Source organism: Nyctereutes procyonoides, unplaced genomic scaffold (assembly GCF_905146905.1).
Source record: "Nyctereutes procyonoides isolate TBG_1078 unplaced genomic scaffold, NYPRO_anot_genome, whole genome shotgun sequence".
Taxonomy (NCBI): domain Eukaryota; kingdom Metazoa; phylum Chordata; class Mammalia; order Carnivora; family Canidae; genus Nyctereutes; species Nyctereutes procyonoides.
In genome coordinates, this window is record NW_026575020.1 from 2,585,269 (window position 1) to 2,608,460 (window position 23,192).

Sequence of the window (23,192 nt, forward strand, 5' to 3'; positions counted from 1 at the left end):
TAGGAAGGAAACTGCACAGGTCGGAGGACCTGCTTTCCTCTCCCTGCCCACGTTCAATTTCCAGGATTTTCCACCGTGGAGGTTGGTGGGAGGGGCAGAGAGGAGGAGAGAACTGGGGAAAGGGAGAGGCAACTAAGAAGCCTGTTCCAAGAAGGAAGAAGGCCAAGGAACCCGACAGACCCCAGGTACGGCAACAGAGACAGAGGGCACAGACCTGATGCCTGGCTGCCCTCCCCCCACCACACACCCCATGTGAAGTGTGGGGCTCATAGCTGCCTTCTCTTCTGCCCTAATTAGCAGCTGCCCCCCCCACCATTGTCCCAGGCCAGCGCCCCAGCCAAGGCCTCCTTTGTGCTCCCAGATTCCTGGGTGCAAGGTGGCCTCATTAGTGCCGGGAGACCGCCCCATCTCCAGGGAGCAGGCAGACAGTCAAGGGGGGTACCAGGGGCGCAGTGATGGCACTCCCGCTCCTGAGAGCCTTGGCGGCCATTCTTTGGGCCCAACCTGGAGACGGTCCCCCTGCAGGAGGCTAATCTTAGATTTGCCTTTGTCTGGCCCCAGAGAGGACGCAAGTACCCGCCTGTCCCCTGCCACCTCAGAGGACTATAAACCCCAGGCCCTTGATTGGGGGTCACAGTCAACGGCCTCAAAGTTCCTGGCTATTCCGACCACTGCAGACAACACCCTTCCTGGCTACCCCACTCTGAGCTCCAGACGCCATGAACCCTCCCTCTACAAAGGTAAAACCCCAGGGATAGAAGGGGTGACTCATCCTACCAGCGAGGCAATGGAAATGCTTGCTCAAGGGGCTGGAAAGAAAGCTGAGGTGTCTCTGCGCTTGGTCTTTTCCCATGTGGGATCCGAGGCAGGAGACTGATGGGGTGAAGCCTCCGCGGAGAGCCTGGGGTAGCACTGGATCCATGGCCTTCTCCTGAGAGCTCATGCATCAGGCGCGGTGCTTGCACCTGGTCTTTTGTGTCCTCCTCCTGCGGCCTGCGCTATAGGGATTAATACCCCTTTACAAGGGAGGAAGTTGTGGCCCCTAAGAGGTTTGGAAACAAGCCCGAAGCCACAGAGTGCAGTTTCCCCGGCAAGGGAGCAGGCAAACAAGACAATTTGGAACCTGCTAGCCCTTGACGTGCACGTGTTTGTCGGTGGAGAGTCTATACAGGGCCTCTGTTTCCCTGAGTGAACAAACTTCTGGTGCAAACACGCACCCGGTTTTCAGGTGGAGTGGTAAGCGCTTTAACGGGGGCACAAGGGACTAAGGGTCCCCAGAAAAGAGGGATTCACTCTGCCCAGGGGATCTCAAAACGCCTCCTGGAGGAGATGCTGTGCTGGAGCTTGAGAGATGAGCGGGTAAAGGAGCCAGAGAGGCGCCCTCCAGCAGAGGCAGCAGCGCGCAGAGGGCGGGGACCTAGCGGCCTGAGAGGTGGGAGCGCAGGCGGCGGGGGCGGAGCCAGGTGGGCGGGGCCCGGGCCGGGGGCCTGCAGGCGGGCACGGCCGGAGGACCCCCAGCGTCTGGTCCGGTGTCTCCCTAGGTCCCCTGGGCCGCCGTGACTCTGCTGCTGCTCCTCTTGCTGCCGCCCGCGCTGCTGTCGCCCGGGGCGGCCGCGCAGCCCTTGCCCGACTGCTGCCGCCAGAAGACGTGCTCCTGCCGCCTCTACGAGCTGCTGCACGGCGCGGGCAACCACGCGGCCGGCATCCTCACGCTGGGCAAGCGGCGGCCCGGACCCCCAGGCCTCCAGGGCCGGCTGCAGCGCCTCCTGCAGGCCAGTGGCAACCATGCGGCCGGCATCCTGACCATGGGCCGCCGCGCAGGCGCAGAGCCAGCGCCGCGCCCCTGTCCCGGGCGCAGATGTCCCGTGGTGGCCGTCCCCTCTGCAGCGCCTGGAGGGCGGTCGGGAGTCTGAGCTGCCGCTCGCGCCGCGTCCTGGCCCTGCCCTCTCCTCGCTGCCCGCCGGATGTCAGCCCCCGACAAAAGGTCAATAAAGACGAGTCTCTTAGTGTGGCTGGTCTCTGTTCTGCGTGGTCGCGTTCCGTCCTGCAGGGGGCGGGAGAGTCTTTCGAACTATAAAGAGCTCGCGGCCTGAAAGCCTGGCTCTGGGGCACCTCCGCCCTGGCGTCTTCCAACTGGAAACACAGAGCAAGGAACTGTGTGAGGCCCCGTGGTACGGAGACAACCGCACAGGTGCATGGTCGGAGGGAAGAATGGGGGACAGACGTATCTCTCAATGCTCTAGTAACCATTCTGTATCTCGGCCTTTACAGCAGACAGGGAAGGGAGGGAGAGCCAGGAAGGTTGCACCGAGGAGCGGAGTCTGGCTGGGAAGGGATAGGAGCTGAGCTTGCTGAAAAGGCCAAGAATATAAGGTTCAACATGAGCTGCACGGTGGTTGACGTTGTGGGGAGCGGTGAGGCGCTGGAAGGGAAGGAGACAGGATCCTGCAGCCTAGATTGTGAAAGCCCTCACAGATCATCAGGCTTTACCTTTCATTCTGTAGGTACGTGGAGTCAGGAGAAATTCTTAACCAGAGACGGGACAAGGTTTTCCTGCGTCTTTAGCCAAATGCACCCCTTACCCCCAATATACGTTGGAGTCCTAACTCCCAGTACTTCGTACAGGATCTTATGTAGAAATAGGGTCATTGTAGATGTAATTAAGATGAAGTCATTCTGGAGGAGAGTGGACCTCTAATCTGGTATGAGTGGTGTCTTTACAAAAAGGGGGAATTTGAATGCTCAGAAACGTACACAGGGAGAAACCACGTGAACATGAAGACAGAGGTGGGGTGATGCAACTATAAACCAAGGAACACCAAAGATTGCAACATACAGAAGCTAGAAGAGAGACATGGAACAGATTCTCCTTCACAGGGATCCCTGGGTGGCTCCGCCGTTTAGTGCCTGCCTTCTGCCCAGGGCGTGATCATGGAGTCCCTGGATGGAGTCCCACATCAGGCTCCCTGCCTGGAGCCTGCTTCTCCCTCTGCCTGTATCTCTGCCTCTCTCTCTCATGAATAAATAAAATCTTAAAAAAAAAAAAAAAAGATTCTCCTTCATAGCCTTCAGAAGGAACCATTCCTACCTTCTCTTGATCTTGGACTTCTAGCCTCCAGAACTGAGACAATAAATTTCTGTTGTTTAAACCAGTTCATGGTCCTTTGTTATACTAGCCCTAGGAAACTCATATAACACCCAAAAGTAGAGACCCAGAAGGATGTGGCACTTTTAAGCAATCTAACAGTCCAGATAACGCCCAGTTCAGACTCTGGGGGTGAAGGTGAGGAGCTATTGGCCTGAGATGAGCACCAGCCTCTCTTCCCATTCTCACGGCTTTGTTCTGGGAAGCAGCCACCCTAACCCCACATTCAGCTGCTCCTGTAATTTTCTGTGCTTGTAGTGAAAAAGTCCCATGTCTGGTTTCACCTCCGTCCTTCTTGTTGCTGCCCTGGTTTCCTCCTCGGGAGATAGAGATCAAAGACCACCAGTAAATACACCTTTGAGATTTGCAAACTGACTGCCCACTTGAAGTTTTCTGGGCAGCTCGGATGGCTCAGCGGTTAGGCACCGCCTTTGGCCCAGGGCGTGAACCTGGAGACTCAGGATCGAGTCCTGCGTCAGGCTCCCTGCATGGAGCCTGCTTCTCCCTCTGCCTGTGTCTCTGCCTCTCTCTGTGTGTCTCTCATAAATAAATAGATAAAATCTTTAAAAAAAAAAAAAAAAGGAATTATCTTTCTTGTCCCAGCCTCTCTTCCCACTTGAATGGCACCAGAGAAAAGGAGGGTTCAATCAAGACTGTAGGAAGAGAGAGACAATTGCTCTCCAACACACTTAGGGTGTCCCCCAAACATGCATGATGCTATTAGGTTCTCACCACCCCCATGAGTTGAAAATTATTAGCTCCATTTTACAGATAAGGAAAATGAGGCTTGAAGAGGCTAAGTCACACATTCAGGGAGTAGCAGCAGCATCGGGATTCTACCGCATGGACTCCAAAGCTCTTTTCATCCATCTGGCTGCACTCGGAGGCCGACCTCGCCTCTAGGAGAACTACTCAAAGCGAGGCACGAGTGAGGGTTAAGCCGTTCTAGAAACTGAAATCCAGCCTTCCTATTGATCCTCGACCGGCAAAACTAGTCTCTTTAACCGTTGCTGTCACACGCTCCAGCGCAGGACGCCGGGGTGCTGCGAAATATCCTAACTCCAGCAGGCGGCACTGTGAATCAAACACCATTCCCAGCGTGGGCGGCGCGCGGGGAAACCCGCGGGGCGGAGCCACCAGGAGTCGCCGGGGAAGCACGCGTGGGGGCGTGGCCACCCGGGGAGAGGGCGTGTCTGTCACCCAAGCCCCGCCCTGCCTCTTGGGTCTCTGCTCCAGGTGGGCGTGTCCCGAATTCTCTCTGGGAGAGACACGCGTGGGCCGCTCCCCCCTGGGAGGAGAGCCGCGGAGAAGGGTGAGGGTGTCGCTGGCGGCCCCTCCCCGTGCGGGCCACGTGGCGGGTGCGGGCCGAGCCCGGGGGAAAGAACTTGGCCCGCAGGGAGGTGGGGGGACCGAGGCGGCGCCAAGCTGAGCAGAGAGCTGCGGGGTTCAGAGCAGAGAGGCAGCGGCGGCGCCAGCGCCGAGAGGAGGGGAGGAGGCAGGCGGGCGCATGGGGCGCCCCGGCCCCGCCGGTAGCGCGCCCCCTCCTGCCCCGCCGCGCTGAACGCCCCCCAGCGCCGTGCCTCGAACCCCAGCCCTGAGGCCATGCCGGTCATGAAGGGGTTGCTGGCCCCGCAAAACACCTTTCTGGACACCATCGCCACCCGCTTCGACGGCACGCGTGAGTGGGGCGAGGCTGGGGCTGGGTGTTCGAGCGGGGGCCAAGTCCGCTTGGGCGCTGGCGCGGGTCCGCTAGACGTGGGGAGACCCGAGGCGGGGAGAGTGGAGTTGACGGTCTAGGAACTCCCGAAGCCGCGGGAAAGGACCAGGACTGGAGTGCACTGTGAAGGGAGGCGGGGAAAGGGCCAAGAGTGCGGGGGGCCAAGGCTGGGGGTGTGACTGGAGTCAGAAAAGGTTCTTGGTGCCGCAAAACGGAGGAGAGGCCTTGGCAGCCGCCTGCTCCCAGGCAGAGCTCTGCTGGGGGCGTGTGTGTGGGTATCCGAGACGCAGAGGTGGGATGAAGTGGTCAGGCGCTCTGGAGTCTACTTCCAGAAGGCTCCAGGATCTCCTTCCCCCAGAAGAAAAAAAAGAAAAAAGAAAGAAAGAGAAAAGATCAGACTTCAGCAGCACCTAGCTTGGATTAAGGTCATGCGCCCCCAATCTTGGCTCTCCTCTGTCTGAGGGAGGTGAGGCAGGCGGAGGAGGGGTGGTCCGTGTGACGGAGGGAACTCTGCTCGCCCACCCCCAGTTTGGATTCCAGGTTCAGCACCTTGGACAGCCACATTCCTCCTTCCCTGCCTATTCTCCCGCCTTTCCCTTTTCCTACTTTGGACCAGAGACATCTCCCCCTGGCCCCTTTGGGTACCCTGGGCAGTATCTGGAAGGTGGGGGGAGCGACACCCGCGGGCGGAAACCAAGCCGCCGGGGCCCTAGCCGCCTCCCCACTCTCCCCCAACAGACACCTCCCTTGTTTCCATAGCTCCCATCACCGGGGCAACGGGCCCTGGGATGGAAGAAGGAGGCTGCTGCCCAGGGCCCAGAGCCTCCCAGGCACCTTCAGTCCCCATCTGCCTGTCTACCCCCAGACACTCACCCCTCTTAGCACCTGGCACTGGTTGTGTCTCAGGCCCCTTCCCTCAGCTGAGACTCTGCCCCCGGATGGCCCACAGAACCCTCCTGTGGCCTCCACCCACTGGAGCCAGATGGAGCCAGCTCAGGTTCTGCTCCTGGTGTTGCTGGATTTAAAAAAACAGCCCAATGCTCTCAGACTTTGAGCACTGGGACAGACCCTCTGAAATTACCTAAAGAGATGCTAAAAAGAAGACCTTCCTTGGAAGGCAGAGAATGAGGACACTAACTCATCACTGTCTCCCTCCCCCAGCCAAGGAGATTTATGAGTTTGGAACATCTCTGTCTTTTGGTTTCCTATCAATAAAATGGGTGTGATATCACCGAAATCTCTGCCCTGGCTACTCTCTACTAGGATGACAGGATAGCAGCTCTGCATGCATTTTGAAAGCTGTGGGAATGTAGGGGAATCCTTTTACCTTCTCAGTGTAGTGCTTAGTATGTATCAGGATTTGTTCTCCCCAGGCAACTCATGTAACTTTCACAACAACCATGTGAGGAAGATATATTACCCCCCACTTTTGCAGATAAGAAAGCTGAAGCACAAGAGTTCATTAGCTTGTCCAAGGTTACCCATCAGAAAATGGCACAGGTGTCTCCCTGGAGCCCATGTCCTTACTACTATAGCTGCTCTGTAATAGTTCACCAGCTTGAAGGTAGGAGGAAAGACCATCTTCAACATCTAGTGATCCCCATCTCAATTCCAGGCCACACTTAAATAGCCCTGTCCTTTTGCTCTAGCTCTTCTTACTCTCATTTCAGAATATCCAGAAGGGGATCCAGGAATCACACGGAAGCCTAGGAAGTTTCTGGCTCTGTGACCTCTGACCACAGCTTGGGGGAGGTACTGCCCACCTTGAAGCTAGGCTCTTCTCCTGGCCTTGACCTAACCTTGACTTCTTCTTCCCACAGACAGCAACTTCCTGCTGGCCAATGCACAGGGCCCACGGGGCTTTCCCATTGTCTACTGCTCTGACGGATTCTGCGAGCTCACAGGCTACGGCCGCACGGAGGTCATGCAGAAGACCTGCAGCTGCCGTTTCCTCTACGGTCCAGAGACCAGTGAGCCAGCCCTGCAGAGGCTGCACAAGGCCCTGGAAGGCCATCAGGAGCACCGGGCTGAAATCTGCTTCTACCGAAAGGATGGTAGGGGGTCTGGCCCGCCCTGCAGCCCTGCCCAGATCCTGGACCTTACCCAGAGTCCACTTGGCATGGTGGAAGCCTGGGTACTGGTCCCCACACCACCACAAGCTGACTATATGATACTGAGTGCATCCCTGATTCTCTCTAGGCCTTGGTTCTCCCATCCAGAAGGGAAGGAGTCAGTTGACATAATCTCCAGGGTTCTTTCCATCTCTAAACCTTTGCCAAGCCCTTTGACCATGCCCAGGAACCTGGGGTAATGAAGGGGAAAGAGGTGCCTTGCAAAGGGCTGCTCACCCCCCCTTCCATCCCTCCACATCTACAGGCTCGGCCTTTTGGTGCCTCTTGGACATGATGCCCATCAAGAATGAGATGGGAGAAGTCGTGCTTTTCCTCTTTTCCTTCAAGGACATCACTCAGAGTGGAGGCCCAGGACTTGGGTCCCCAGGAGGCCATGGGGACAGTAATCATGGTAACTGCAGGTGTTGGGAGGAGGCATGAATGGTCAGAGGTCCTTGCAAGGTCACACAAGACTTTTTCCTACCCAGCCTCCTGGGATGTGCCCCCACTTACCTCTGCACACTTCTTTCCAACAGAAAACTCCCTTGGTAGGAGGGGAGCCAGCTCGAGACTTCGATCTGCCCGGAGGCAGAGCCGTACTGTCTTACACCGGCTGACTGGCCACTTTGGCCGCCGGCGCCAGGGAGGCATGAAAACCAATAATGTGAGTCCTATTTCTACCCCAATATCTCCCAGCTGTGATTCTAAGGCGCCCTTGCTAATATCTCCCTCCAGTGGCTTATTCCTCCGACCATCCATTTCTCATGTACGACTCTCTGCTGTGTCCCATGTGTCCTCACATCTTCCAACCCCATCTCCCTTTCTTCCCTATGATTGACATCACTCTACTCTGATGATGTCATAAGGGTAGGGATCTAGCAGCAATTATATCACCTACATCTGAATGATAAGTTACCTCATAGGAGTGAAATCATAAGCTGTGGTTCTAGGGAGAAGGCTTCCATTGGGGTTTTGGTTCTAGCCCCAGGACCCTGATAAAGCCACAGGATTGATTCTCCAACCCTCTGTGTAGTTTGTGGGGGCTACAGGGAATGGGGTGCACTGTGCCAGTGTCCCCTCATCTCTGGGATATCCCCATCCCCTACAGGGACCCCAGATTCCAAGCGAAACTTGAAGAAGTTAGTGACCCCTCAAGCTAAGGCATGTGCCTGATTTGTCATAATCTCCTTCTCAAGCAGGGTTAAGGTCAAGCCTTATAAATACCCCACACAGGGGTCCATGGGTGGTTCAGTGGATTAGGTGTCTGCCTTTGCCTCAGGTCATGATCCCAGGGTGCTGGGATTGAGCCCCACATTGGGTTCCCTGCTCAGTAGAGAGTCTGCTTCTCCCTCTCCCTCTGCTCCTCCCCACTGCTCATGCTCATTCTCTCTCAAATAAATAAATAAATAAAATCTTTAAAAATAAATAAATACCCCCACACAAAACATGATTTCTCAAAAGGGGACCTGAGCAGTAAGTTGGCAGAGGAAGGTAGTGTCAGGCGCCAGCCCCTGAACCCCTCTCCTGCACCTTCTATCTCCTCACGTGGTCATGCCTGCAGTGCCCACTCCCCTCCTCCCCATCCTGTGCCTCTCCTTTCCTCAAGCCTTGCCTCCCCTTTCCCTTAAATGTCCCCAACCGCCACCCCTCTCCCCCTAGAACGTGTTTGAGCCAAAGCCATCAGTGCCCGAGTACAAGGTGGCCTCCGTGGGGGGGTCCCGCTGCCTCCTCCTCCACTACAGCGTCCCCAAGGCCGTGTGGGACGGCCTCATCCTCCTTGCCACCTTCTACGTTGCGGTCACCGTCCCCTACAACGTCTGCTTCTTGGGCGATGATGATACCCCCATCACTTCCCGACACACCCTTGTCAGCGACATCGCCGTGGAGATGCTCTTCATCCTGGGTCAGACCCTCTGCCCCACATATCCTGGTGGGTGGGCTGGGGGGGACCCATGCATCCAAGCTTCGCTCCATCCTGGGCCTATAGGCCCCAGGCATTCAGAGCCCAATCATTTCTAAAGGGTCTTTGAGTCCTAATGGTCCATGCACCCTGACCCCTGACCCCTGACCCCTTCAGCTTTCAACCTTTAGACCACTCCTCCCTAAAGAGTGGCCAGAAGCCTAGTCTATCTTCCCCATTTCTGCCTCCAACTCCATTCTGGGTCTCAGGCTTGTTCCCAGCTTAGTTAGTTTGTTGGCCCTATAACCTGAATTTCTGGGCCAAAGCCCCCTATTAACAGCCTCTTGCATTCCCAGATATCATCCTGAACTTCCGCACCACCTATGTGTCCCAGTCCGGCCAGGTGGTCTCTGCTCCTCGTTCCATTGGCCTTCACTACCTGGCCACCTGGTTCTTTGTTGACCTTATTGCTGCTCTGCCTTTTGACCTGCTTTATGTCTTCAACATCACCGTGGTGAGTGACCCCCATCCCACCCTGCAGCCCAGTCTCCCAAATTTAGCACAGCATCTCCCACTAAGAGACCAACCCCAACCCAGACTCAGCCCTTCCCATCCATCCATCTGCAAGTAGTTGTCAGGCACCTGCTGTGGGCAGAGCCCTGAGCTAGCTGCTCAGAAGGAGCTGGGAGGGTCTGTGCTCTGGGGAGCTCAGCTCACAATCACTGAGGGAAGCTGAGACAAATGAAAAGCTAACTAGGGCTACCAAGGCGGCGTTGGTCTGATGCCAAATGAGTGGTACTTTTCACATTTTTATTTAACAAACAACCGATGAGCATTTAGCTGTCTGCAAAGCACTGTGTGGAGCATGGTCACTGTGGGGAAAAGGGACAAGGATTCAGCCTCCAGGCAACTAAGCTGGTGAGGGGGCAGGACTGTTGGAGGGGACAGCAGGAACGGAAGAGGTGAATGGAGAAGAAGATGGGGCCCAGGTATTGTTGGGGGCTGGGCATGGAGCTAGCCTGCCTTGGAGTTCCAGGCAGGAAAGTGGGCATGTGTGAAAATGATCTGAAATCTAGCCGGCACCTGGGAGGCCAAAGCACCCCAGCTGGGAAAAAGGCCCCGAAGGGTCTGGGAAGGATTTCTGCAGGGAGAGAGAGCAGAGCTAGACCCTAGACAGAGATTTGGCTGGCAGGAGATGGGGAGAGAGCATCTGGGGGGAGCATAGTAAGCCAAGACAAGGAGGCAGAGGCTGTGGGGTGGACTTGGAGGCAGAGAGCCAGGACCTGGGTCCTCCCAGCTCCCTGGAGAATGCCTGGAGGTGCCCTGAGTGGTCAGCTCTGCACCCAGCCAGCCGATAGTAGGTGTTCTCAAGTCCAGGGTGAGGAAGTCCCACCTTGTGTCCCCAGACTCCCTTGGCTGTTGGGTGGGGAGGTGGAGAGCAGTTTCCCTGTGCGCTCCTCTCTCTGCCACACTCAGCTATAGCAGGAAACCACCTACACGCAGCCGGATTTAACTAGCCGCCAACGGGCTGTGGGCCTCTTCTCCTGGCTGTGTACACGTGTGTGCACGCTCCCACACACGTGCATGTGTGTATGTCTGCCCTGAGGCTCCGGCCACTCTGAGCAGAGCTACCTATCCCTCCCTGTGAGTGCACTCTCCCAACCCATGCCCACCGGGCTGGTGTCAGTGGGCAGACAACTGTCCCTGGAGAGAGGAAGAGCTGCAGAGAGGCCCCTGTTCCTCCTCCCAGGCAGTCCCCCTCCTCTGGTACCTTCAGGAGCACCTTCCATTTACTAAGTCTGTTCATGCACATCATCCCATAGGAGTCTCACAGTAACCTCTTAGGCAGATTCTCTATTTCAGAGGTAGATGCAAAGGCTCAGAGAGGTGACGCAGCTAACAATGGCAGGCAGGAGATTGGAACCAGGTATCCAGACTCCTTGTCTATTCCTCTTTCCACCATACTACCCTGCTTCCCCGGAATCCAAGCTCCCCTCCCAACCCCGAGTGGGTGATGTGGCGTAAGGAGAGATAAGGAGCAGTGCTGGGCCAGAAGGAGGCAGAGCAAGGATAGAGGATGAGTGGGCCCTGGCAGAGCTGTGGACTTAAAGGATCCAGGCCTGGGACATTCTGTTCTAAGGAGAAGGAGAGGAGGGCACCAGTTGAGTGGAGCACAGGAGCAGGTGACTAGAGGCAAGCCCTGAAGGATTCAAGTTTGGAGGCAGAAGTTCTGGGAGGTGGGGGCAGATGTTAAGCCCTGGAGATGGTCCATGTGGGGGAAGCAGGGCCACCTCCTTTCCAGCTCCTTCACCTAAAATTAGAGAAAAGGACAGGAGGTGGCTCAGGAGCTGTGTAGGGCCAAGGCTATGGGGGATGCTGCTGGAGGCTTCTGGAAGGGCCTTTGTGCTAAGTTCACCAGGCGCTGCCCCAGAGCCCCCAGCCCTCGCTTCCAAGTTGTACCCTCCATTAGAGTACCTGCTCCTCATCTCTAAAATTTGAAGGACCAATTGAAACATTAATGATCACAGTGAAAACAGTCATGGTGGTAATATTAGCTAACACTTACAGGATGCTTACTAGGTGCCACTAGCTCCATCAACCTCCAACCAGCCCCCGCAAGGGCTAAGACCTCAAAGCCGAGGCTCCCTCTGTTCCTGGTCTCTTTCCCTCAACATTCCAGCATGCTGCTGTCATCTGCAGCTGACCCACCATGGGAACAGTTCCCAGGCCTCTTGCCTGTTCCCACTGTACCTTGCTCTCTGTGTCTTGAGGGATGGTCCCCTCATAGATGCTGTCATCACTGACACCCTGCTCCTGTCCACAGCTGTTTGTGCCTAGGACCGTGGGGGCGTCAAGCAGGGGCCAGAGATCATTCTGTGTGTTCCCCTACCTCTGACCAGGACTTGCTTTTTCACCAGCCCACAGTGCTAGATGCAGAACAGCACAAAATGGACTTAGGTAGCCACTCAAATGGAAGTCCCAGTTCCATTATTTCCTTGGGTGTGTGACCTTGAGCAAATCACTAGCTTCACTGAGCTTTAGTTTACTCATCTGCAAACTGGGAACAATGATGATAATTGAACTGAAGGCATGAGTTTTTCATGAGGATGATAAGTGCTTCACCCAGTGCCTGACATATATAGCGAGTGCTTATATAAGTAAGCCTGGACGCATATAGTAAGTGTTAGCCTTTATTGGTTTTAGTATTATTCTCTCCCGGCTGCATTCCCCCGTCATTTTCTCAGGACAGCAGGACCATTTTTCCTGCTGCAGCTTCCCCTGTCTCCAGGGCATCTGGTGACAAGGCGCTGGGAGGGGCCTTGGGGGTTCCGAGGCGAGGCGGTGTGCCTGCTGACAGCCTCTCCCCCGCCACACTCCCTGCAGACTTCACTGGTGCACCTGCTGAAGACGGTGCGGCTGCTGCGGCTGCTGCGGCTGCTGCAGAAGCTGGAGCGGTACTCCCAGTGCAGCGCTGTGGTGCTCACGCTGCTCATGTCCGTCTTTGCACTCCTCGCCCACTGGATGGCCTGCATCTGGTACGTCATCGGGCGCCGGGAGATGGAGGCCAATGACCCGCTGCTTTGGGACATCGGTGAGCCACCGACCCCAGGCTTTCACTGACACCCATCCACCTGCCCTGTCCACACAGGCCCCCAAGCCCATGCCTCCCCTGGCACCACCCCCACCACCCCCACATTCTTTCTTCCCTCCATCCCACAGATGTGCATTGAGCTCCTTCCCCGTCAGGTGTGGGAGTACTGAGTGAAGATGAGGGTTCTGCCTTAGGTTGGCTGACCTCACAGCCTAGCAGGGGAGCAAGAACAGTGACAGGCAATCAGAACAGTACAGAAAAAAAAAAAAAAAAAAAAAAGAACAGTACAGAAAACATTCTGATGGTGGGGAGAGTGTTTGGGGCAAAGGGAGCAGGACTCCTGCCTGGACCCTTTCCATGACCCTGCATTGCCCTCAAAACAAAGTCTGCACTCTGTCCACACCCTGCATAGCCCTGCAGCCTTCTCTCTTCCTACCTGGCTTCCCCTTCTCCCCTGCGCCCTGTGCTGCAGCCACATTGGCCTCCTGCCAGTGCCCAGGATGTACTGCTTTCTCACAATGGCCTTGAACATGTTTTCCTCTTGGGAATCCTCTCCCTTTTTGTCTTCCCTCCCCTTCTTCCCCTACGTGGCTTTTCTATTCCTTGCAATATCCACTAAAGTGCTCTGTCCTAAGGGAGTCCTTCAGGAACCATACCCCCTTACCCCTCAACTGGGTTGGCTCTCCCTAACCTATTATGGCTCCTGGGACACCCTATACTTCCCTTTTAGTAGCTCACTGACTACCTGCAAGGTATTTCATGTGTCTTTCCCCTCTGGACTTGTAGGTTCCACCAGGGTGGGGAGAATGGCTGGGTCAAGTGCCAGCACGCTGTACACAGGGGGTTGCTCAATAAACTACAAGAGTCAGAACACCACCCCCTCCCCCCCAAGAGTCAGCAGCTCAGCAGTTTAGCCTTGGTTTGCTGCAACTGTAACCAGTTCACTGTGGGGAGTCCCAGGCCCAGGCTGCTCCTCACATTTCCTGTGCCTGCGGGTGCAAACCTCCCCTGGCCTCTGTAAATACTTGCCCAAGGTCAGGGGCCGGCAGCTCAGGGAAAGCCAGCTCCCAGCCACCCCGGGCAGCTGCTCCTTGCCTCCCTCCACCCCCCAGGCTGGTTGCACGAACTGGGCAAGCGGCTGGAGGAGCCCTACGTCAATGGCTCGGCGGGCGGCCCGTCGCGGCGCAGCGCCTACATCGCTGCCCTCTACTTCACGCTGAGCAGCCTCACCAGCGTGGGCTTCGGCAACGTGTGCGCCAACACCGACGCGGAGAAGATCTTCTCCATCTGCACCATGCTCATAGGCGGTGAGGCCGGGCCTGCCAAGCCCCGGGGTGGCCCTGCTAAGCCCCGCGTGCAGATGGGGAACCGGGCTCAGAGAAGGCAAGATGTCCACCCACGTCCAGCCGGTCGTGCATTCATTCATAGCCGTTTCCTCGGCATCTACTACATGCCGGCCCTGGGGGGCATGCCACAAGAAAGGGCGTAGCCTCTCACGGAGGGGATGAGACACCCAAGTTCATGATGCAGTGGGGGGCGGGCAGGAGAGGAGCACCGGACCTGGCCCCTTCCTGCTGCCACCCCAGCCCACTGGCCCTCCTGGCCCTCCCTCCCCGGGACCCCGAGCGCGGAGGGCAGGGGAGGAGGCAGGGAGGGGGCCGACCCTCACGACCCTCACGGGCTGCCCGCTGCCGCCGCTGCAGCGCTCATGCACGCCGTGGTGTTCGGGAACGTGACGGCCATCATCCAGCGCATGTACTCGCGCCGCTCGCTCTACCACAGCCGCATGAAGGACCTCAAGGACTTCATCCGGGTGCACCGCCTGCCGCGGCCGCTCAAGCAGCGCATGCTTGAGTCCTTCCAGACCACGTGGGCCGTCAACAGCGGCATCGACGCCAACGAGGTAGTGCGCTAGTGCGCGGGGCTCCCGGGGCCGCCGCAGGGAAGGGGCGGCCGCCCACCCGGGTCTGGAGTGGAGGCAGCCGGGGGCCCAGGAGGCAAGGTGTGGCTCACGGGGGACGCGCACCCACCCAGATCCGCATCCCACTCCCCTTGCGCTAGAACACGGGAGCTGAAAGGGGGCTCAGGCCTCAGCTAATGCCAACCTCCCCGCAGCTGGCATTTCCTGAGCACTGGCTTTGGGCCAACCTCTGTGCTGGACACAGGGAGCTCAGAGACGATGACATTCAGCCCTTGTCCTCAGGGAGACACCAGTGGGGTGAGGCAGGTGGACAGGTAAACCATTAGGCAGTGAATAGGACTCTCCTTCAGGGCACCATGGTGCAATGAGGGGACATTGTGTCTGGGCCTAGAGGAGTCAGGGAGGTGGCACAGAAGAGGGAGCATTGTGAAGGGCAAGAAGGAAATCAGCCTGCCACCAGAGGCCATTCCAGGCAGAATGAGCAATAGGAACACTGGTCAGGAAACGTTGACGCAAAAGAACGCGGTGAGTTCAGGGAACTGAAAGTCCTTCAGTGAGCCTTCAGGAACGGGTGTGTGAGTGCGGTGAAGGGAGGAGTGAGACAGTGCAGGAGACAGGGTCTGGGAGGTGGGCCAGCCCAGCTCATGGATGATCTCGAATTTAGATTTTATCCTGCAAAATTTAGGCTGGTGAGTGGCCTGGAGATGTTTCTGAGAGCAGGAGCCATGGGACCTGGTGATTAGCTGGTTGCAGGGGAGGAACTCAGAAAAAGTCCCAGGTTCCTGGTTTGGGCAAAGGGGTGTGATGGAGGCATCGCAGGAGGAAGGTTGGACTTCAGGATGAAAATGAAAGTCCATGGGCAGCCCGGGTGGCTCAGCGGTTTAGCACCGCCTTCCGCCCAGGGCATGATCCTGGAGACCCGGGATCGGGTCCCACATCGGGCTCCCTGCATGGAGGCTGCTTCTCCCTCTGTCTGTGTCTCTGCCTCTTTCTCTATCTGTGTCTCTCATGAATAAATGAATAAAATCTTAAAAAAGAAAGAAGAAAGAAAGAAAGAAAGAAAGAAAGAAAGAAAGAAAGAAAGTCAGTCCAGGATTAGGCCATGTTGAAGGTGTGGTGCTTGTGGGAGATCCAGGTGGAGGCTGCTCCATAATACGGGTCTAGACCCATATGCAGGACTCCAGGCTCCTCAGGAGTGGGGAATTCACGGAGTTGGTTGCCATGATGCAGGAAGAATGTAGCAAGTTAGAAGAGGAGCCTGGGGAGGAAATGAGGACAAAAGGAAGAGGTCAGCAAGTCAGATTGGCCTAGAGGCTCCGTACGATGAGGATGGATCTGTGAACATTAAGTTTGGTTCCTTGAAGGTCATTGGTAATGTTCAAGTTTAGTGTAACTCTGCGTCTTTACAGATGAAGATACTGAGGCCCAGAGAGAGCAAATGGATTGTCCAAGGTCCACACAGATTTAGGGGCTGATTTTAGTTTCCTGATGCCTGATTGAACGGCTGACCCACCAGGGCTGGTCCTTGTGTGGGATTGAGTAACTAGGAACAACATGTGTGAGTGACCTCTGCATGTAGTCACGGGTGGTGGCCAGAGAGGAAAAGACTTATCTCTGCTCCAGAACTTGGGTTGGGAGGTCCACACACACAAGCAAAATTGAGGTTTGACATGCACAGTTCTTCCTGATGGTCAGAAATGGGTAACTTCAAAGCAAAAGGCCAGTTGGAGCTCTCCCCTTGGAGACAGCTCAGCACATTTGTAGAACTCAAGTAGCAGCTGTAGGGGGATGGCCAGAATGACCTATGCCCCTTATGCAGTTACTGCGTGACTTCCCAGACGAGCTGAGAGCTGACATCGCTATGCACCTGAACCGGGAGATCCTGCAGCTGCCGCTGTTCGGAGCGGCGAGCAGGGGCTGCCTGCGGGCCCTCTCCCTGCACATCAAGACCTCGTTCTGCGCTCCAGGCGAGTACCTGTTGCGCCGTGGGGACGCACTACAGGCACATTACTACGTCTGCTCCGGCTCGCTTGAAGTGCTTCGAGACAACATGGTGCTGGCCATCCTGGGTGAGGATCCCACCACCATCTACTACCTACCCCAGAACCTTGCCCCAGAGGCCTTGGGTGTGGCCAGGAATCTAAGGACTGAGAAATCCCTGGTGGATATGTGGAATTCCTGCTGAGGAGTCCTCTTTCCTGGTCCCTTCACCCTACTATCATCCTCTTTCGTCCATACCCTTGGACTCTGCCCTAATCCCATTGGCCATCAACCCATCAACCCTTCCCCTGCCAATGACTCTCTCCCAACTCAATTGGTCCTTTTCCCTCTGTATTGTCTTCCAATTCCACTGGCCCTTCCCATTGACCCTCAACATCACTGACCTTTACCCTTTAACTGACCCGTCTGGCCATTCTTTACTGATCATCCAATTCCATTGATTATACTGAAATCTCCCATTGGCTATCTTCCAACTTCATCCATAATTCTCCACTGACTTTTTCCCAACTCTGTTGATTATTTCCACCAATCCTATTGATTGATCCATCTTCAACCACCCTTCAAACACACCTACCATCCATCAAATCCATTGACCACCTCCTGCTGATATCCTCTTGGTCCCTCTGCCCCAGCTGACTGTCCCCATCCCTTGCCCACAGGGAAGGGGGACCTGATTGGGGCAGATATCCCTGAGCCGGGGCAGGAGCCTGGGTCAGGGGCAGGCCCAAACTGCGTGCTGAAGACCAGCGCTGACGTGAAGGCACTGACCTACTGTGGCCTGCAGCAGCTGAGCAGCCGAGGGCTGGCTGAGGTCCTGAGGCTCTATCCTGAGTACGGGGCTGCCTTCCGGGCTGGCCTGCCCCGGGACCTCACCTTCAACCTGCGCCAGGGCTCTGACACCAATGTATGTAGACCCCCTATGGCCTGTCTCTCCTCTGAGGTCCCCTCCTTCAGAGCAGACCTCCCCCAGCCCAAGAGAGGGCCCCTTGCATCTCCTTCCACCCTGAGAAAGTTGTTTCTCAAGCCCAGGCACCCCCTTCCATTGTCCCTTCCATGCTTGCTTTGCATCTTCCACTCCCACCTGACCCTTCTCCATTGGCCATCACCCAACCCCATGGACCATCTCTCACCACTTCTACTTCCAACTCCTCTGACCCATCATCTCTTATTGGCCACTTCTCAGCCTCACTCCAGACTCCTCAGAGGGCCCTCACTTTGGAAACAGTCTCCTTCGTGTGCTCCTCTTCTGTCAAGTCCCTCTCTAAACTGGGCATCATCCCCTGGGTTTCCTCTTCTGCACTCACCAAATATTTCCTGAGCCCATTTTGGCTTAGGCTCTGGGCCCTTGTCTTTCGCTACTTTTCAGATTTACTTTGCTACTCAGACGTCTCTGAGTTGGAGTTGGAGGTATCTCTGACTCAACGCCACAGAAAAACCCCACATTCTCAAAGTCCACAGCACTGATGGGTAGGACTAGGAAGTGCTGCAGCAGGGGAGGGAGGAGGTGTGAGTCAGCTTGAACCCCCGTGTCCCCCCCGCAGGGCCTGGGCCGCTTTTCCCGGTCTCCTCGCCTCTCCCAGGTAACACTGCCTTCCTGGGGAGGGTTGAGGTTGCATGGGGGAGAGTCTGGGGGGGGGTAACTTTCCTTGGCTCCTTTGCTGTGGGGAGAAGGGAGGGGGGGAGGAGCAGCATCTGCCAGTGAAGGCTATTGCTTAATGAAGAGGCCTATTGTTCACTGTCCTGACATCAGCTGCCCTCTGCCCACAGCCCCGCTCGGAAAGCCTTGGCTCCTCCTCAGACAAGACCCTGCCATCCATCACGGAGGCTGAGACTGGGGTGGAGTCTGGGGGTGGTTCTAGGCCCCGCCGGCCCCTCCTGCTGCCCAACCTCAGCCCAGCACGACCCCGGGGCTCCCTGGTCAGCCTCTTGGGCGAGGAGCTGCCCCCATTCTCAGTCCTTGTCTCATCCCCTTCCCTGTCCCCGTCCCCTTCTCCTGCCTTGGCTGGCCGGGGCCACAGCCCCTCGCCTCATGCCCCCTCCAGGGGCTCTGCTGCCTGGAAGCTCCCCCAGCTTCTCATTCCCCCACTGGGAACCTTTGGACCTCCGGACCTCAGTCCCCGGTGAGATGCCAGCCTCCCCTGCCTTCCCCATACCCCTGCTGGCTTCCAGAACCTTCTCTGGGCTCTGTCCCCAGCATTCCAACCAGTGCTCATCCAGTGCTCATCCTGTCTCTGCCCCATCTGCCCCTCTGCCTTTCCTGATCCACCACACTTGCAACCCCACCCCTCTTTGATCGCTACTCCTCCCTAGCTCCCTGGCACTGCTGCCCCCAGTCACCCTCTGCCTGCTCTGCTCTGGCCCTTGCCCTCTCCCCGTGGGACTGATGATCACTGCCCCCATCCCAGGATAGTGGATGGCATTGAGGACTCGGGGAGCACAGCAGAGGCCCCTACATTCCGGTTCAGCAGGAGGCCTGAGCACCCTAGGCCCTGCTCACAGGCCCCTCCTTCAGGTAAGAGCCAGCCACAGACTTCACCTCCACCCAATTCATATCCACCATACATCTATCCCTTCATCCCTCCATTCCACACATAGTAAGGGCTGACCACATGCTGGGCTCTGTACTGGGCGTACACAGATAAACCAGACCTGGCCTACACCCTTAGTGAGCTCCCAGTGTAGTGTGGGACACAACTGTGTCCTCAGATAAATGATTCTAGAACAGGGTGTTGAGTACCATGACTGAGACAAGGACAAGACTCTACGGTAGAAGAGGGCACCCATAACTCTCCTTCTTAGAGGAGGGGACACTTCTGGTGGGACTTAAAGTTTAGGTGGGAGTTTGAGGGGTGGCACAAGGCAGTTGTTGGAAGGCATGAAGGCAGGAGAGAAGAGCATATTGTGTTTAGGTGCTGAAGAGAAGCTTCTCTGTAAAGAGCTTGTGTGGGGGAGGGGGGGCCTGGGAGGTTAGCCAGCCTGAGGAGTCTGGGTTTCCCATGGTCCTGAGCCCTGAGCTCCCTCTCCCCTTGTTCTCTGCCTGCCCAGCAATAGGAGGGGACCCAGCCCAGGCTGTAGACTCCTGCTTCCCCGCACTCACCCTACCTCCCTTCCCCTCTATTCTGTCTGCAGGGACCAGGTCCAGCCAGGAACTGGCCACTGAGGCTGAGGAGATGAAGGAGAAGGTCTGCAGGCTGAACCAGGAGGTAGGTTGGTGCTGGCTCCTCCCCTCCCACCTTGGAAAATACTATCTTGGGAGATGTGCCTCTTAGAAGAGATATGCCTCATAGAAGAGCCTTTCAGGGTTCAGAGCCAGAGTCCTGAGTTCACACTAGCTGGGTGACCTTGGGCAAGTTCCACAAAGACCCTGAATGTCCATTTCTTCATCTAAAAATAGGGAAAATAGGTTTTTGCCAGAGTTATTGAAGATAAGAGCACCTGCATGCCCGCCCTGCCCAGTCCGTGGCATACTGTAAGTACTCAGTGCTTCCACTGAGTGCTTCCACTCCTTCCCAGCTGCTTCAGGTCGTCCTGCCTGTAAAGAGAGCCTCTCTTCCCTCCACCACCTTGGGGTTCTCTCCTTTAGGGACCTGACCTACCAAGTCCTTTTACTCGCTCCAGCCCTGGGAAGCAGCTGCTCAGCAAATGTAGGAGGCAGAAGACAGGGAGGCAGAGAGGCTTTCAGCCCTGGGAGAGCTGGATCCTAATGTTTGAACCCTGGTCAGGAAGAGCCCAGATCTTGTATGGCAAGGCGCTGTGTTTGCTTCCTCCCCAGGGATGTCTGAGCCATCACCAGGACACAGCCAGCCCCAACCCTTTGGGAGTGGGCCTTCCCTGGGTTCTGATAAACATCGGCTGCATCCCTGGAGGGCAGCCCCTGGGCTGGGCGCCCCTGGGGCTGGGGGCGGGTCCTGACCCGGGTTGAGCCAGATGAAGGGCTAGTCCTGCTTCAGTCACAGTCCTAGGCTGGTGGTTCCCACACTTGGGTGTCCATTAAGATGCAGACTCTTAAGCCGTACCCAGTTTGGAATGTCTGGGGTGGGGCCCAGGAATCTGCATCTCGACAAGTTTTACAGTTGATTCTGTTCTCCCTGAAATTTGCAAAACACTGAATAGACACACTTGAGCTTGTGTCCTGGGATCACCTGAGACTAACGCTGTGTCTGTTACCTTGAGCTTTGTGGCCTCTTCAAGCCCATTTTTCTGCCTCTTATAAAAGTCGGGGTGGAGGAGGTGGTTTGCAATAGCTGCTGTCCCAAATCCTTTTCATAGAGAGGTTGAATGTTTACATCTTGACAAAGATAACCCCTGCCCTGCCTTTTTCTCAAGGTGGCCGTGAACAGCAGTGGCTGGGAAGGAGTTTTGTAAACTGAAGGAGGGCGTGTGGTAGCCGGGAGGGAGGGGGGCGGTAAGTTGCACTTAGGAGAGTGGTGTGGTTGTGGCACCTGGGGAAAAATTTGTTATGTTTTCAACAGATCTCCCGTCTCAACCAGGAAGTGTCTCAACTGAGCCGGGAGCTTCGACATATCATGGGCCTGCTACAGGCCAGGCTGGGTCCCCCAGGCCACCCAGGAGCCTCGGCTCGGCCCCCAGACCCTCCTGGTCCCCAGCCAAGGGCTCCGTGCATCTCTCCCTGTCTATCTGGACCACTGCCTAGCCTCCAGGATACTACTCTCGCTGAGGTCCACTGCCCGGCCAGTGTGGGGACAGCAGAGATGGGGGCCACCCCCTCCAACCTGAGACCCTCCATGCTGTCCCCCTACCCCTCAGAGCCTGAGTCTCAGGGACCCTCCCCAGTGCCAGAGGCCTCACCTCCGACCCCACGCCTCATGCGGCAGAGCTTTCGGTCCAGGCCAGACACGTTCCACTGACCCTGGCCCTGGGCCCAGGCCTGTCTGGGGTGGGCACTGCTGTCTGCCCTCCAGGAAGGGGCTGGGCCCCTTGGCCTCCTGCCTCGGGTCAGCGGCCACCAGCTGGTCTGGTTGGCTCGGCATTCTCTGGACTTTTTTTTACAAAGCCTGGTCACTTCTGACCCCGTTCCCTTCTCTAAACCCTCCCCTGTCCTTCCCCTCTGTGAGGGGAGCCACCTGAGGCTGTGGAACCCAACAGGCATAAAACAGAATGCAGTGCGGATTAGGCCCGGCAGATGACATGTCCTGCTTTCTCCCCAGGACCTGGAGGCAGGTAGATATGGGGGAGCGTTGGGGGCTGGGGGAGGGTCCCAGATCCCGCACAGGAAGTCCCCACAAGAGCAGGGAGGATCTTGGTGTCTAAGGCAAGAGGGACAGATTGTAGATCCCACTGCAAGAGATAGCTTCATGGTATTGTGAGGCCTTCTGTCCTAGCTGCCCTGAGCCCTTGCTGAAGGCCATGGAAGCAATGTCACCTTGAGAGGGATAGGTTTGAGATGGCTGGCATCTGAGCAATCCAAGACTCCTTAGACCTCCCACCACCAGCCCAGGCTGGAAAGGTTCACTTCATTCCTCAGCCTACACAGGAAACCCCTAGATATGTATTCTTCAGTTCTCACAGCTTTTTCTTTTTCTTTTCTTTTCTTTTTTTTTTCTTTCAAAATATGAATGGTTGCCAGCACTAAAAATCAAGAGAGTTCACATAAATATCCAGATATTCCAGCTTCTCTAAAAAAATTTGAGGAGCTCTAGCAATCCTGGGCCATATTCCATGTGGCAATAATCAACTGGTATTGAGTGGCTACTGTCCTCTTGAGAGGTGGCCTCTTGAGATCATCTCCTGACACCTAGCTAGCTTTCCTCATTTGAATTTTTTGTCTGGTCTCTATAGGTATTTGGGTTTGTGATTCCTGCCTTAGAGTGTCCTCCTAGGTTTCTCTGCTCCAGCGGGTGCTTTTTCTCCAGCAATGTCTATTTCTACCCCTGGGCCTGGGCCTGTCAACATCTCTGTTTCTGTCTTTCTGCAGGCTGTCATTGAAGATGGTCTCTTCTGCGGCCAGCAACATGAAACAGTCCCCACAGCACTCTCTATCCCTCCCCCTGCACCAGACCTCAGCCAAGCCTGTTCTTCCCACATCCAACATGGTCTCACTCAGGGCCCTGACTTCTCATAAACCCACCTTGGTCTCCAACTCTCCTTTACTACCCAACACCCAGGGCTCACTTTTGGATAGGAAATAAACGCTTTATTTTTGTAGTTGTTGGCTCTGGATGTTTCTGGGGGTTGATCTGAGAGCCCCAGGGCTTTGGAGGAGTCTACAGGGCAGTCACTCCCCACCACACCCCAGGGCCCTGTTGCTGTCTCTAGGAAGAAGGGCAAAGGCGCCAAGCAATCCACTTGGCACCGCATTCACGCCACCAGAGGCTCCAGGGATGAGGTAGAAACATTAATGAGTCACTGTGGGCCTGTTGTACCCCCTCCTCCTCCCATGCATCACAGCCACAGATTCAGATACAGTACGTGAGAGGGGCAGAGTCCTGGCTCAGGCCCACGTCCAGCCCTGGAAAGGTACCCCATGGGACTCCCCACTGATGCTGTATAACTGATCTGTACCTGTTGCAGGCTAGGTACAGCAGGGGTTGGGGAAAAAGCTTGTCACTAGCCAAGAACCTGCTAGGAATTCTACTCTGCCCTGTCTCCTTTGCTCTCCCAAGCCTCTCTTCCCTCTTAGCTTTCATTTCTCAGATGATCACTGAAGGGGTGCAGGGGTAGGGAGATGGGAGTTATGGATATTGTTAGAAAGAAGCACCCTGGTGACCAGATGGAACTAGGTGTGGGCAGTTTTATGGCAGGCTGTCCCAAACAGGTTGATTCTCCAGCTCAGGCTCCCAAATAT

General features: G+C 56.2%; 2 protein-coding genes across 2 annotated transcripts; both read left to right on the plus strand.

The window, feature by feature from the left end:
* Positions 1–719: 719 nt before the first annotated feature.
* On the plus strand, positions 720–2,011 carry HCRT (hypocretin neuropeptide precursor). The gene is made up of 2 exons (XM_055327057.1): positions 720–740; positions 1,542–2,011. The coding sequence occupies exons 1-2, from the start codon at positions 720–722 to the stop codon at positions 1,911–1,913; spliced, it is 393 nt and encodes a 130-aa protein (XP_055183032.1). The 3' UTR covers positions 1,914–2,011.
* Positions 2,012–4,747: 2,736 nt separating this feature from the next.
* Positions 4,748–22,513, plus strand: KCNH4 (potassium voltage-gated channel subfamily H member 4). Its single transcript, XM_055328738.1, has 17 exons — positions 4,748–4,823; positions 6,683–6,916; positions 7,239–7,385; positions 7,510–7,637; positions 8,633–8,876; positions 9,230–9,387; positions 12,258–12,465; positions 13,578–13,772; positions 14,169–14,368; positions 16,206–16,455; positions 17,047–17,291; positions 17,929–17,967; positions 18,155–18,507; positions 18,793–18,899; positions 19,517–19,590; positions 20,860–21,568; positions 22,323–22,513. Exons 1-16 carry the CDS (start codon positions 4,748–4,750, stop codon positions 21,253–21,255), a joined length of 3,054 nt encoding a protein of 1,017 aa, XP_055184713.1. The 3' UTR covers positions 21,256–21,568; positions 22,323–22,513.
* The last annotated feature ends 679 nt before the right edge of the window (positions 22,514–23,192 follow it).

Excerpts from the sequence above, each read along its gene's own strand:
- HCRT (XM_055327057.1), top strand. The coding sequence starts at position 720 with ATGAACCCTCCCTCTACAAAG. Across the intron at positions 741-1,541 it reads TGAACCCTCCCTCTACAAAG|GTCCCCTGGGCCGCCGTGAC; the intron begins GTAAAACCCCAG and ends GTGTCTCCCTAG.
- KCNH4 (XM_055328738.1), top strand. The coding sequence starts at position 4,748 with ATGCCGGTCATGAAGGGGTTGCTGGCCCCGCAAAACACCTTTCTGGAC. Across the intron at positions 17,968-18,154 it reads GGTCTCCTCGCCTCTCCCAG|CCCCGCTCGGAAAGCCTTGG; the intron begins GTAACACTGCCT and ends CTCTGCCCACAG. Across the intron at positions 18,900-19,516 it reads CTCACAGGCCCCTCCTTCAG|GGACCAGGTCCAGCCAGGAA; the intron begins GTAAGAGCCAGC and ends TTCTGTCTGCAG.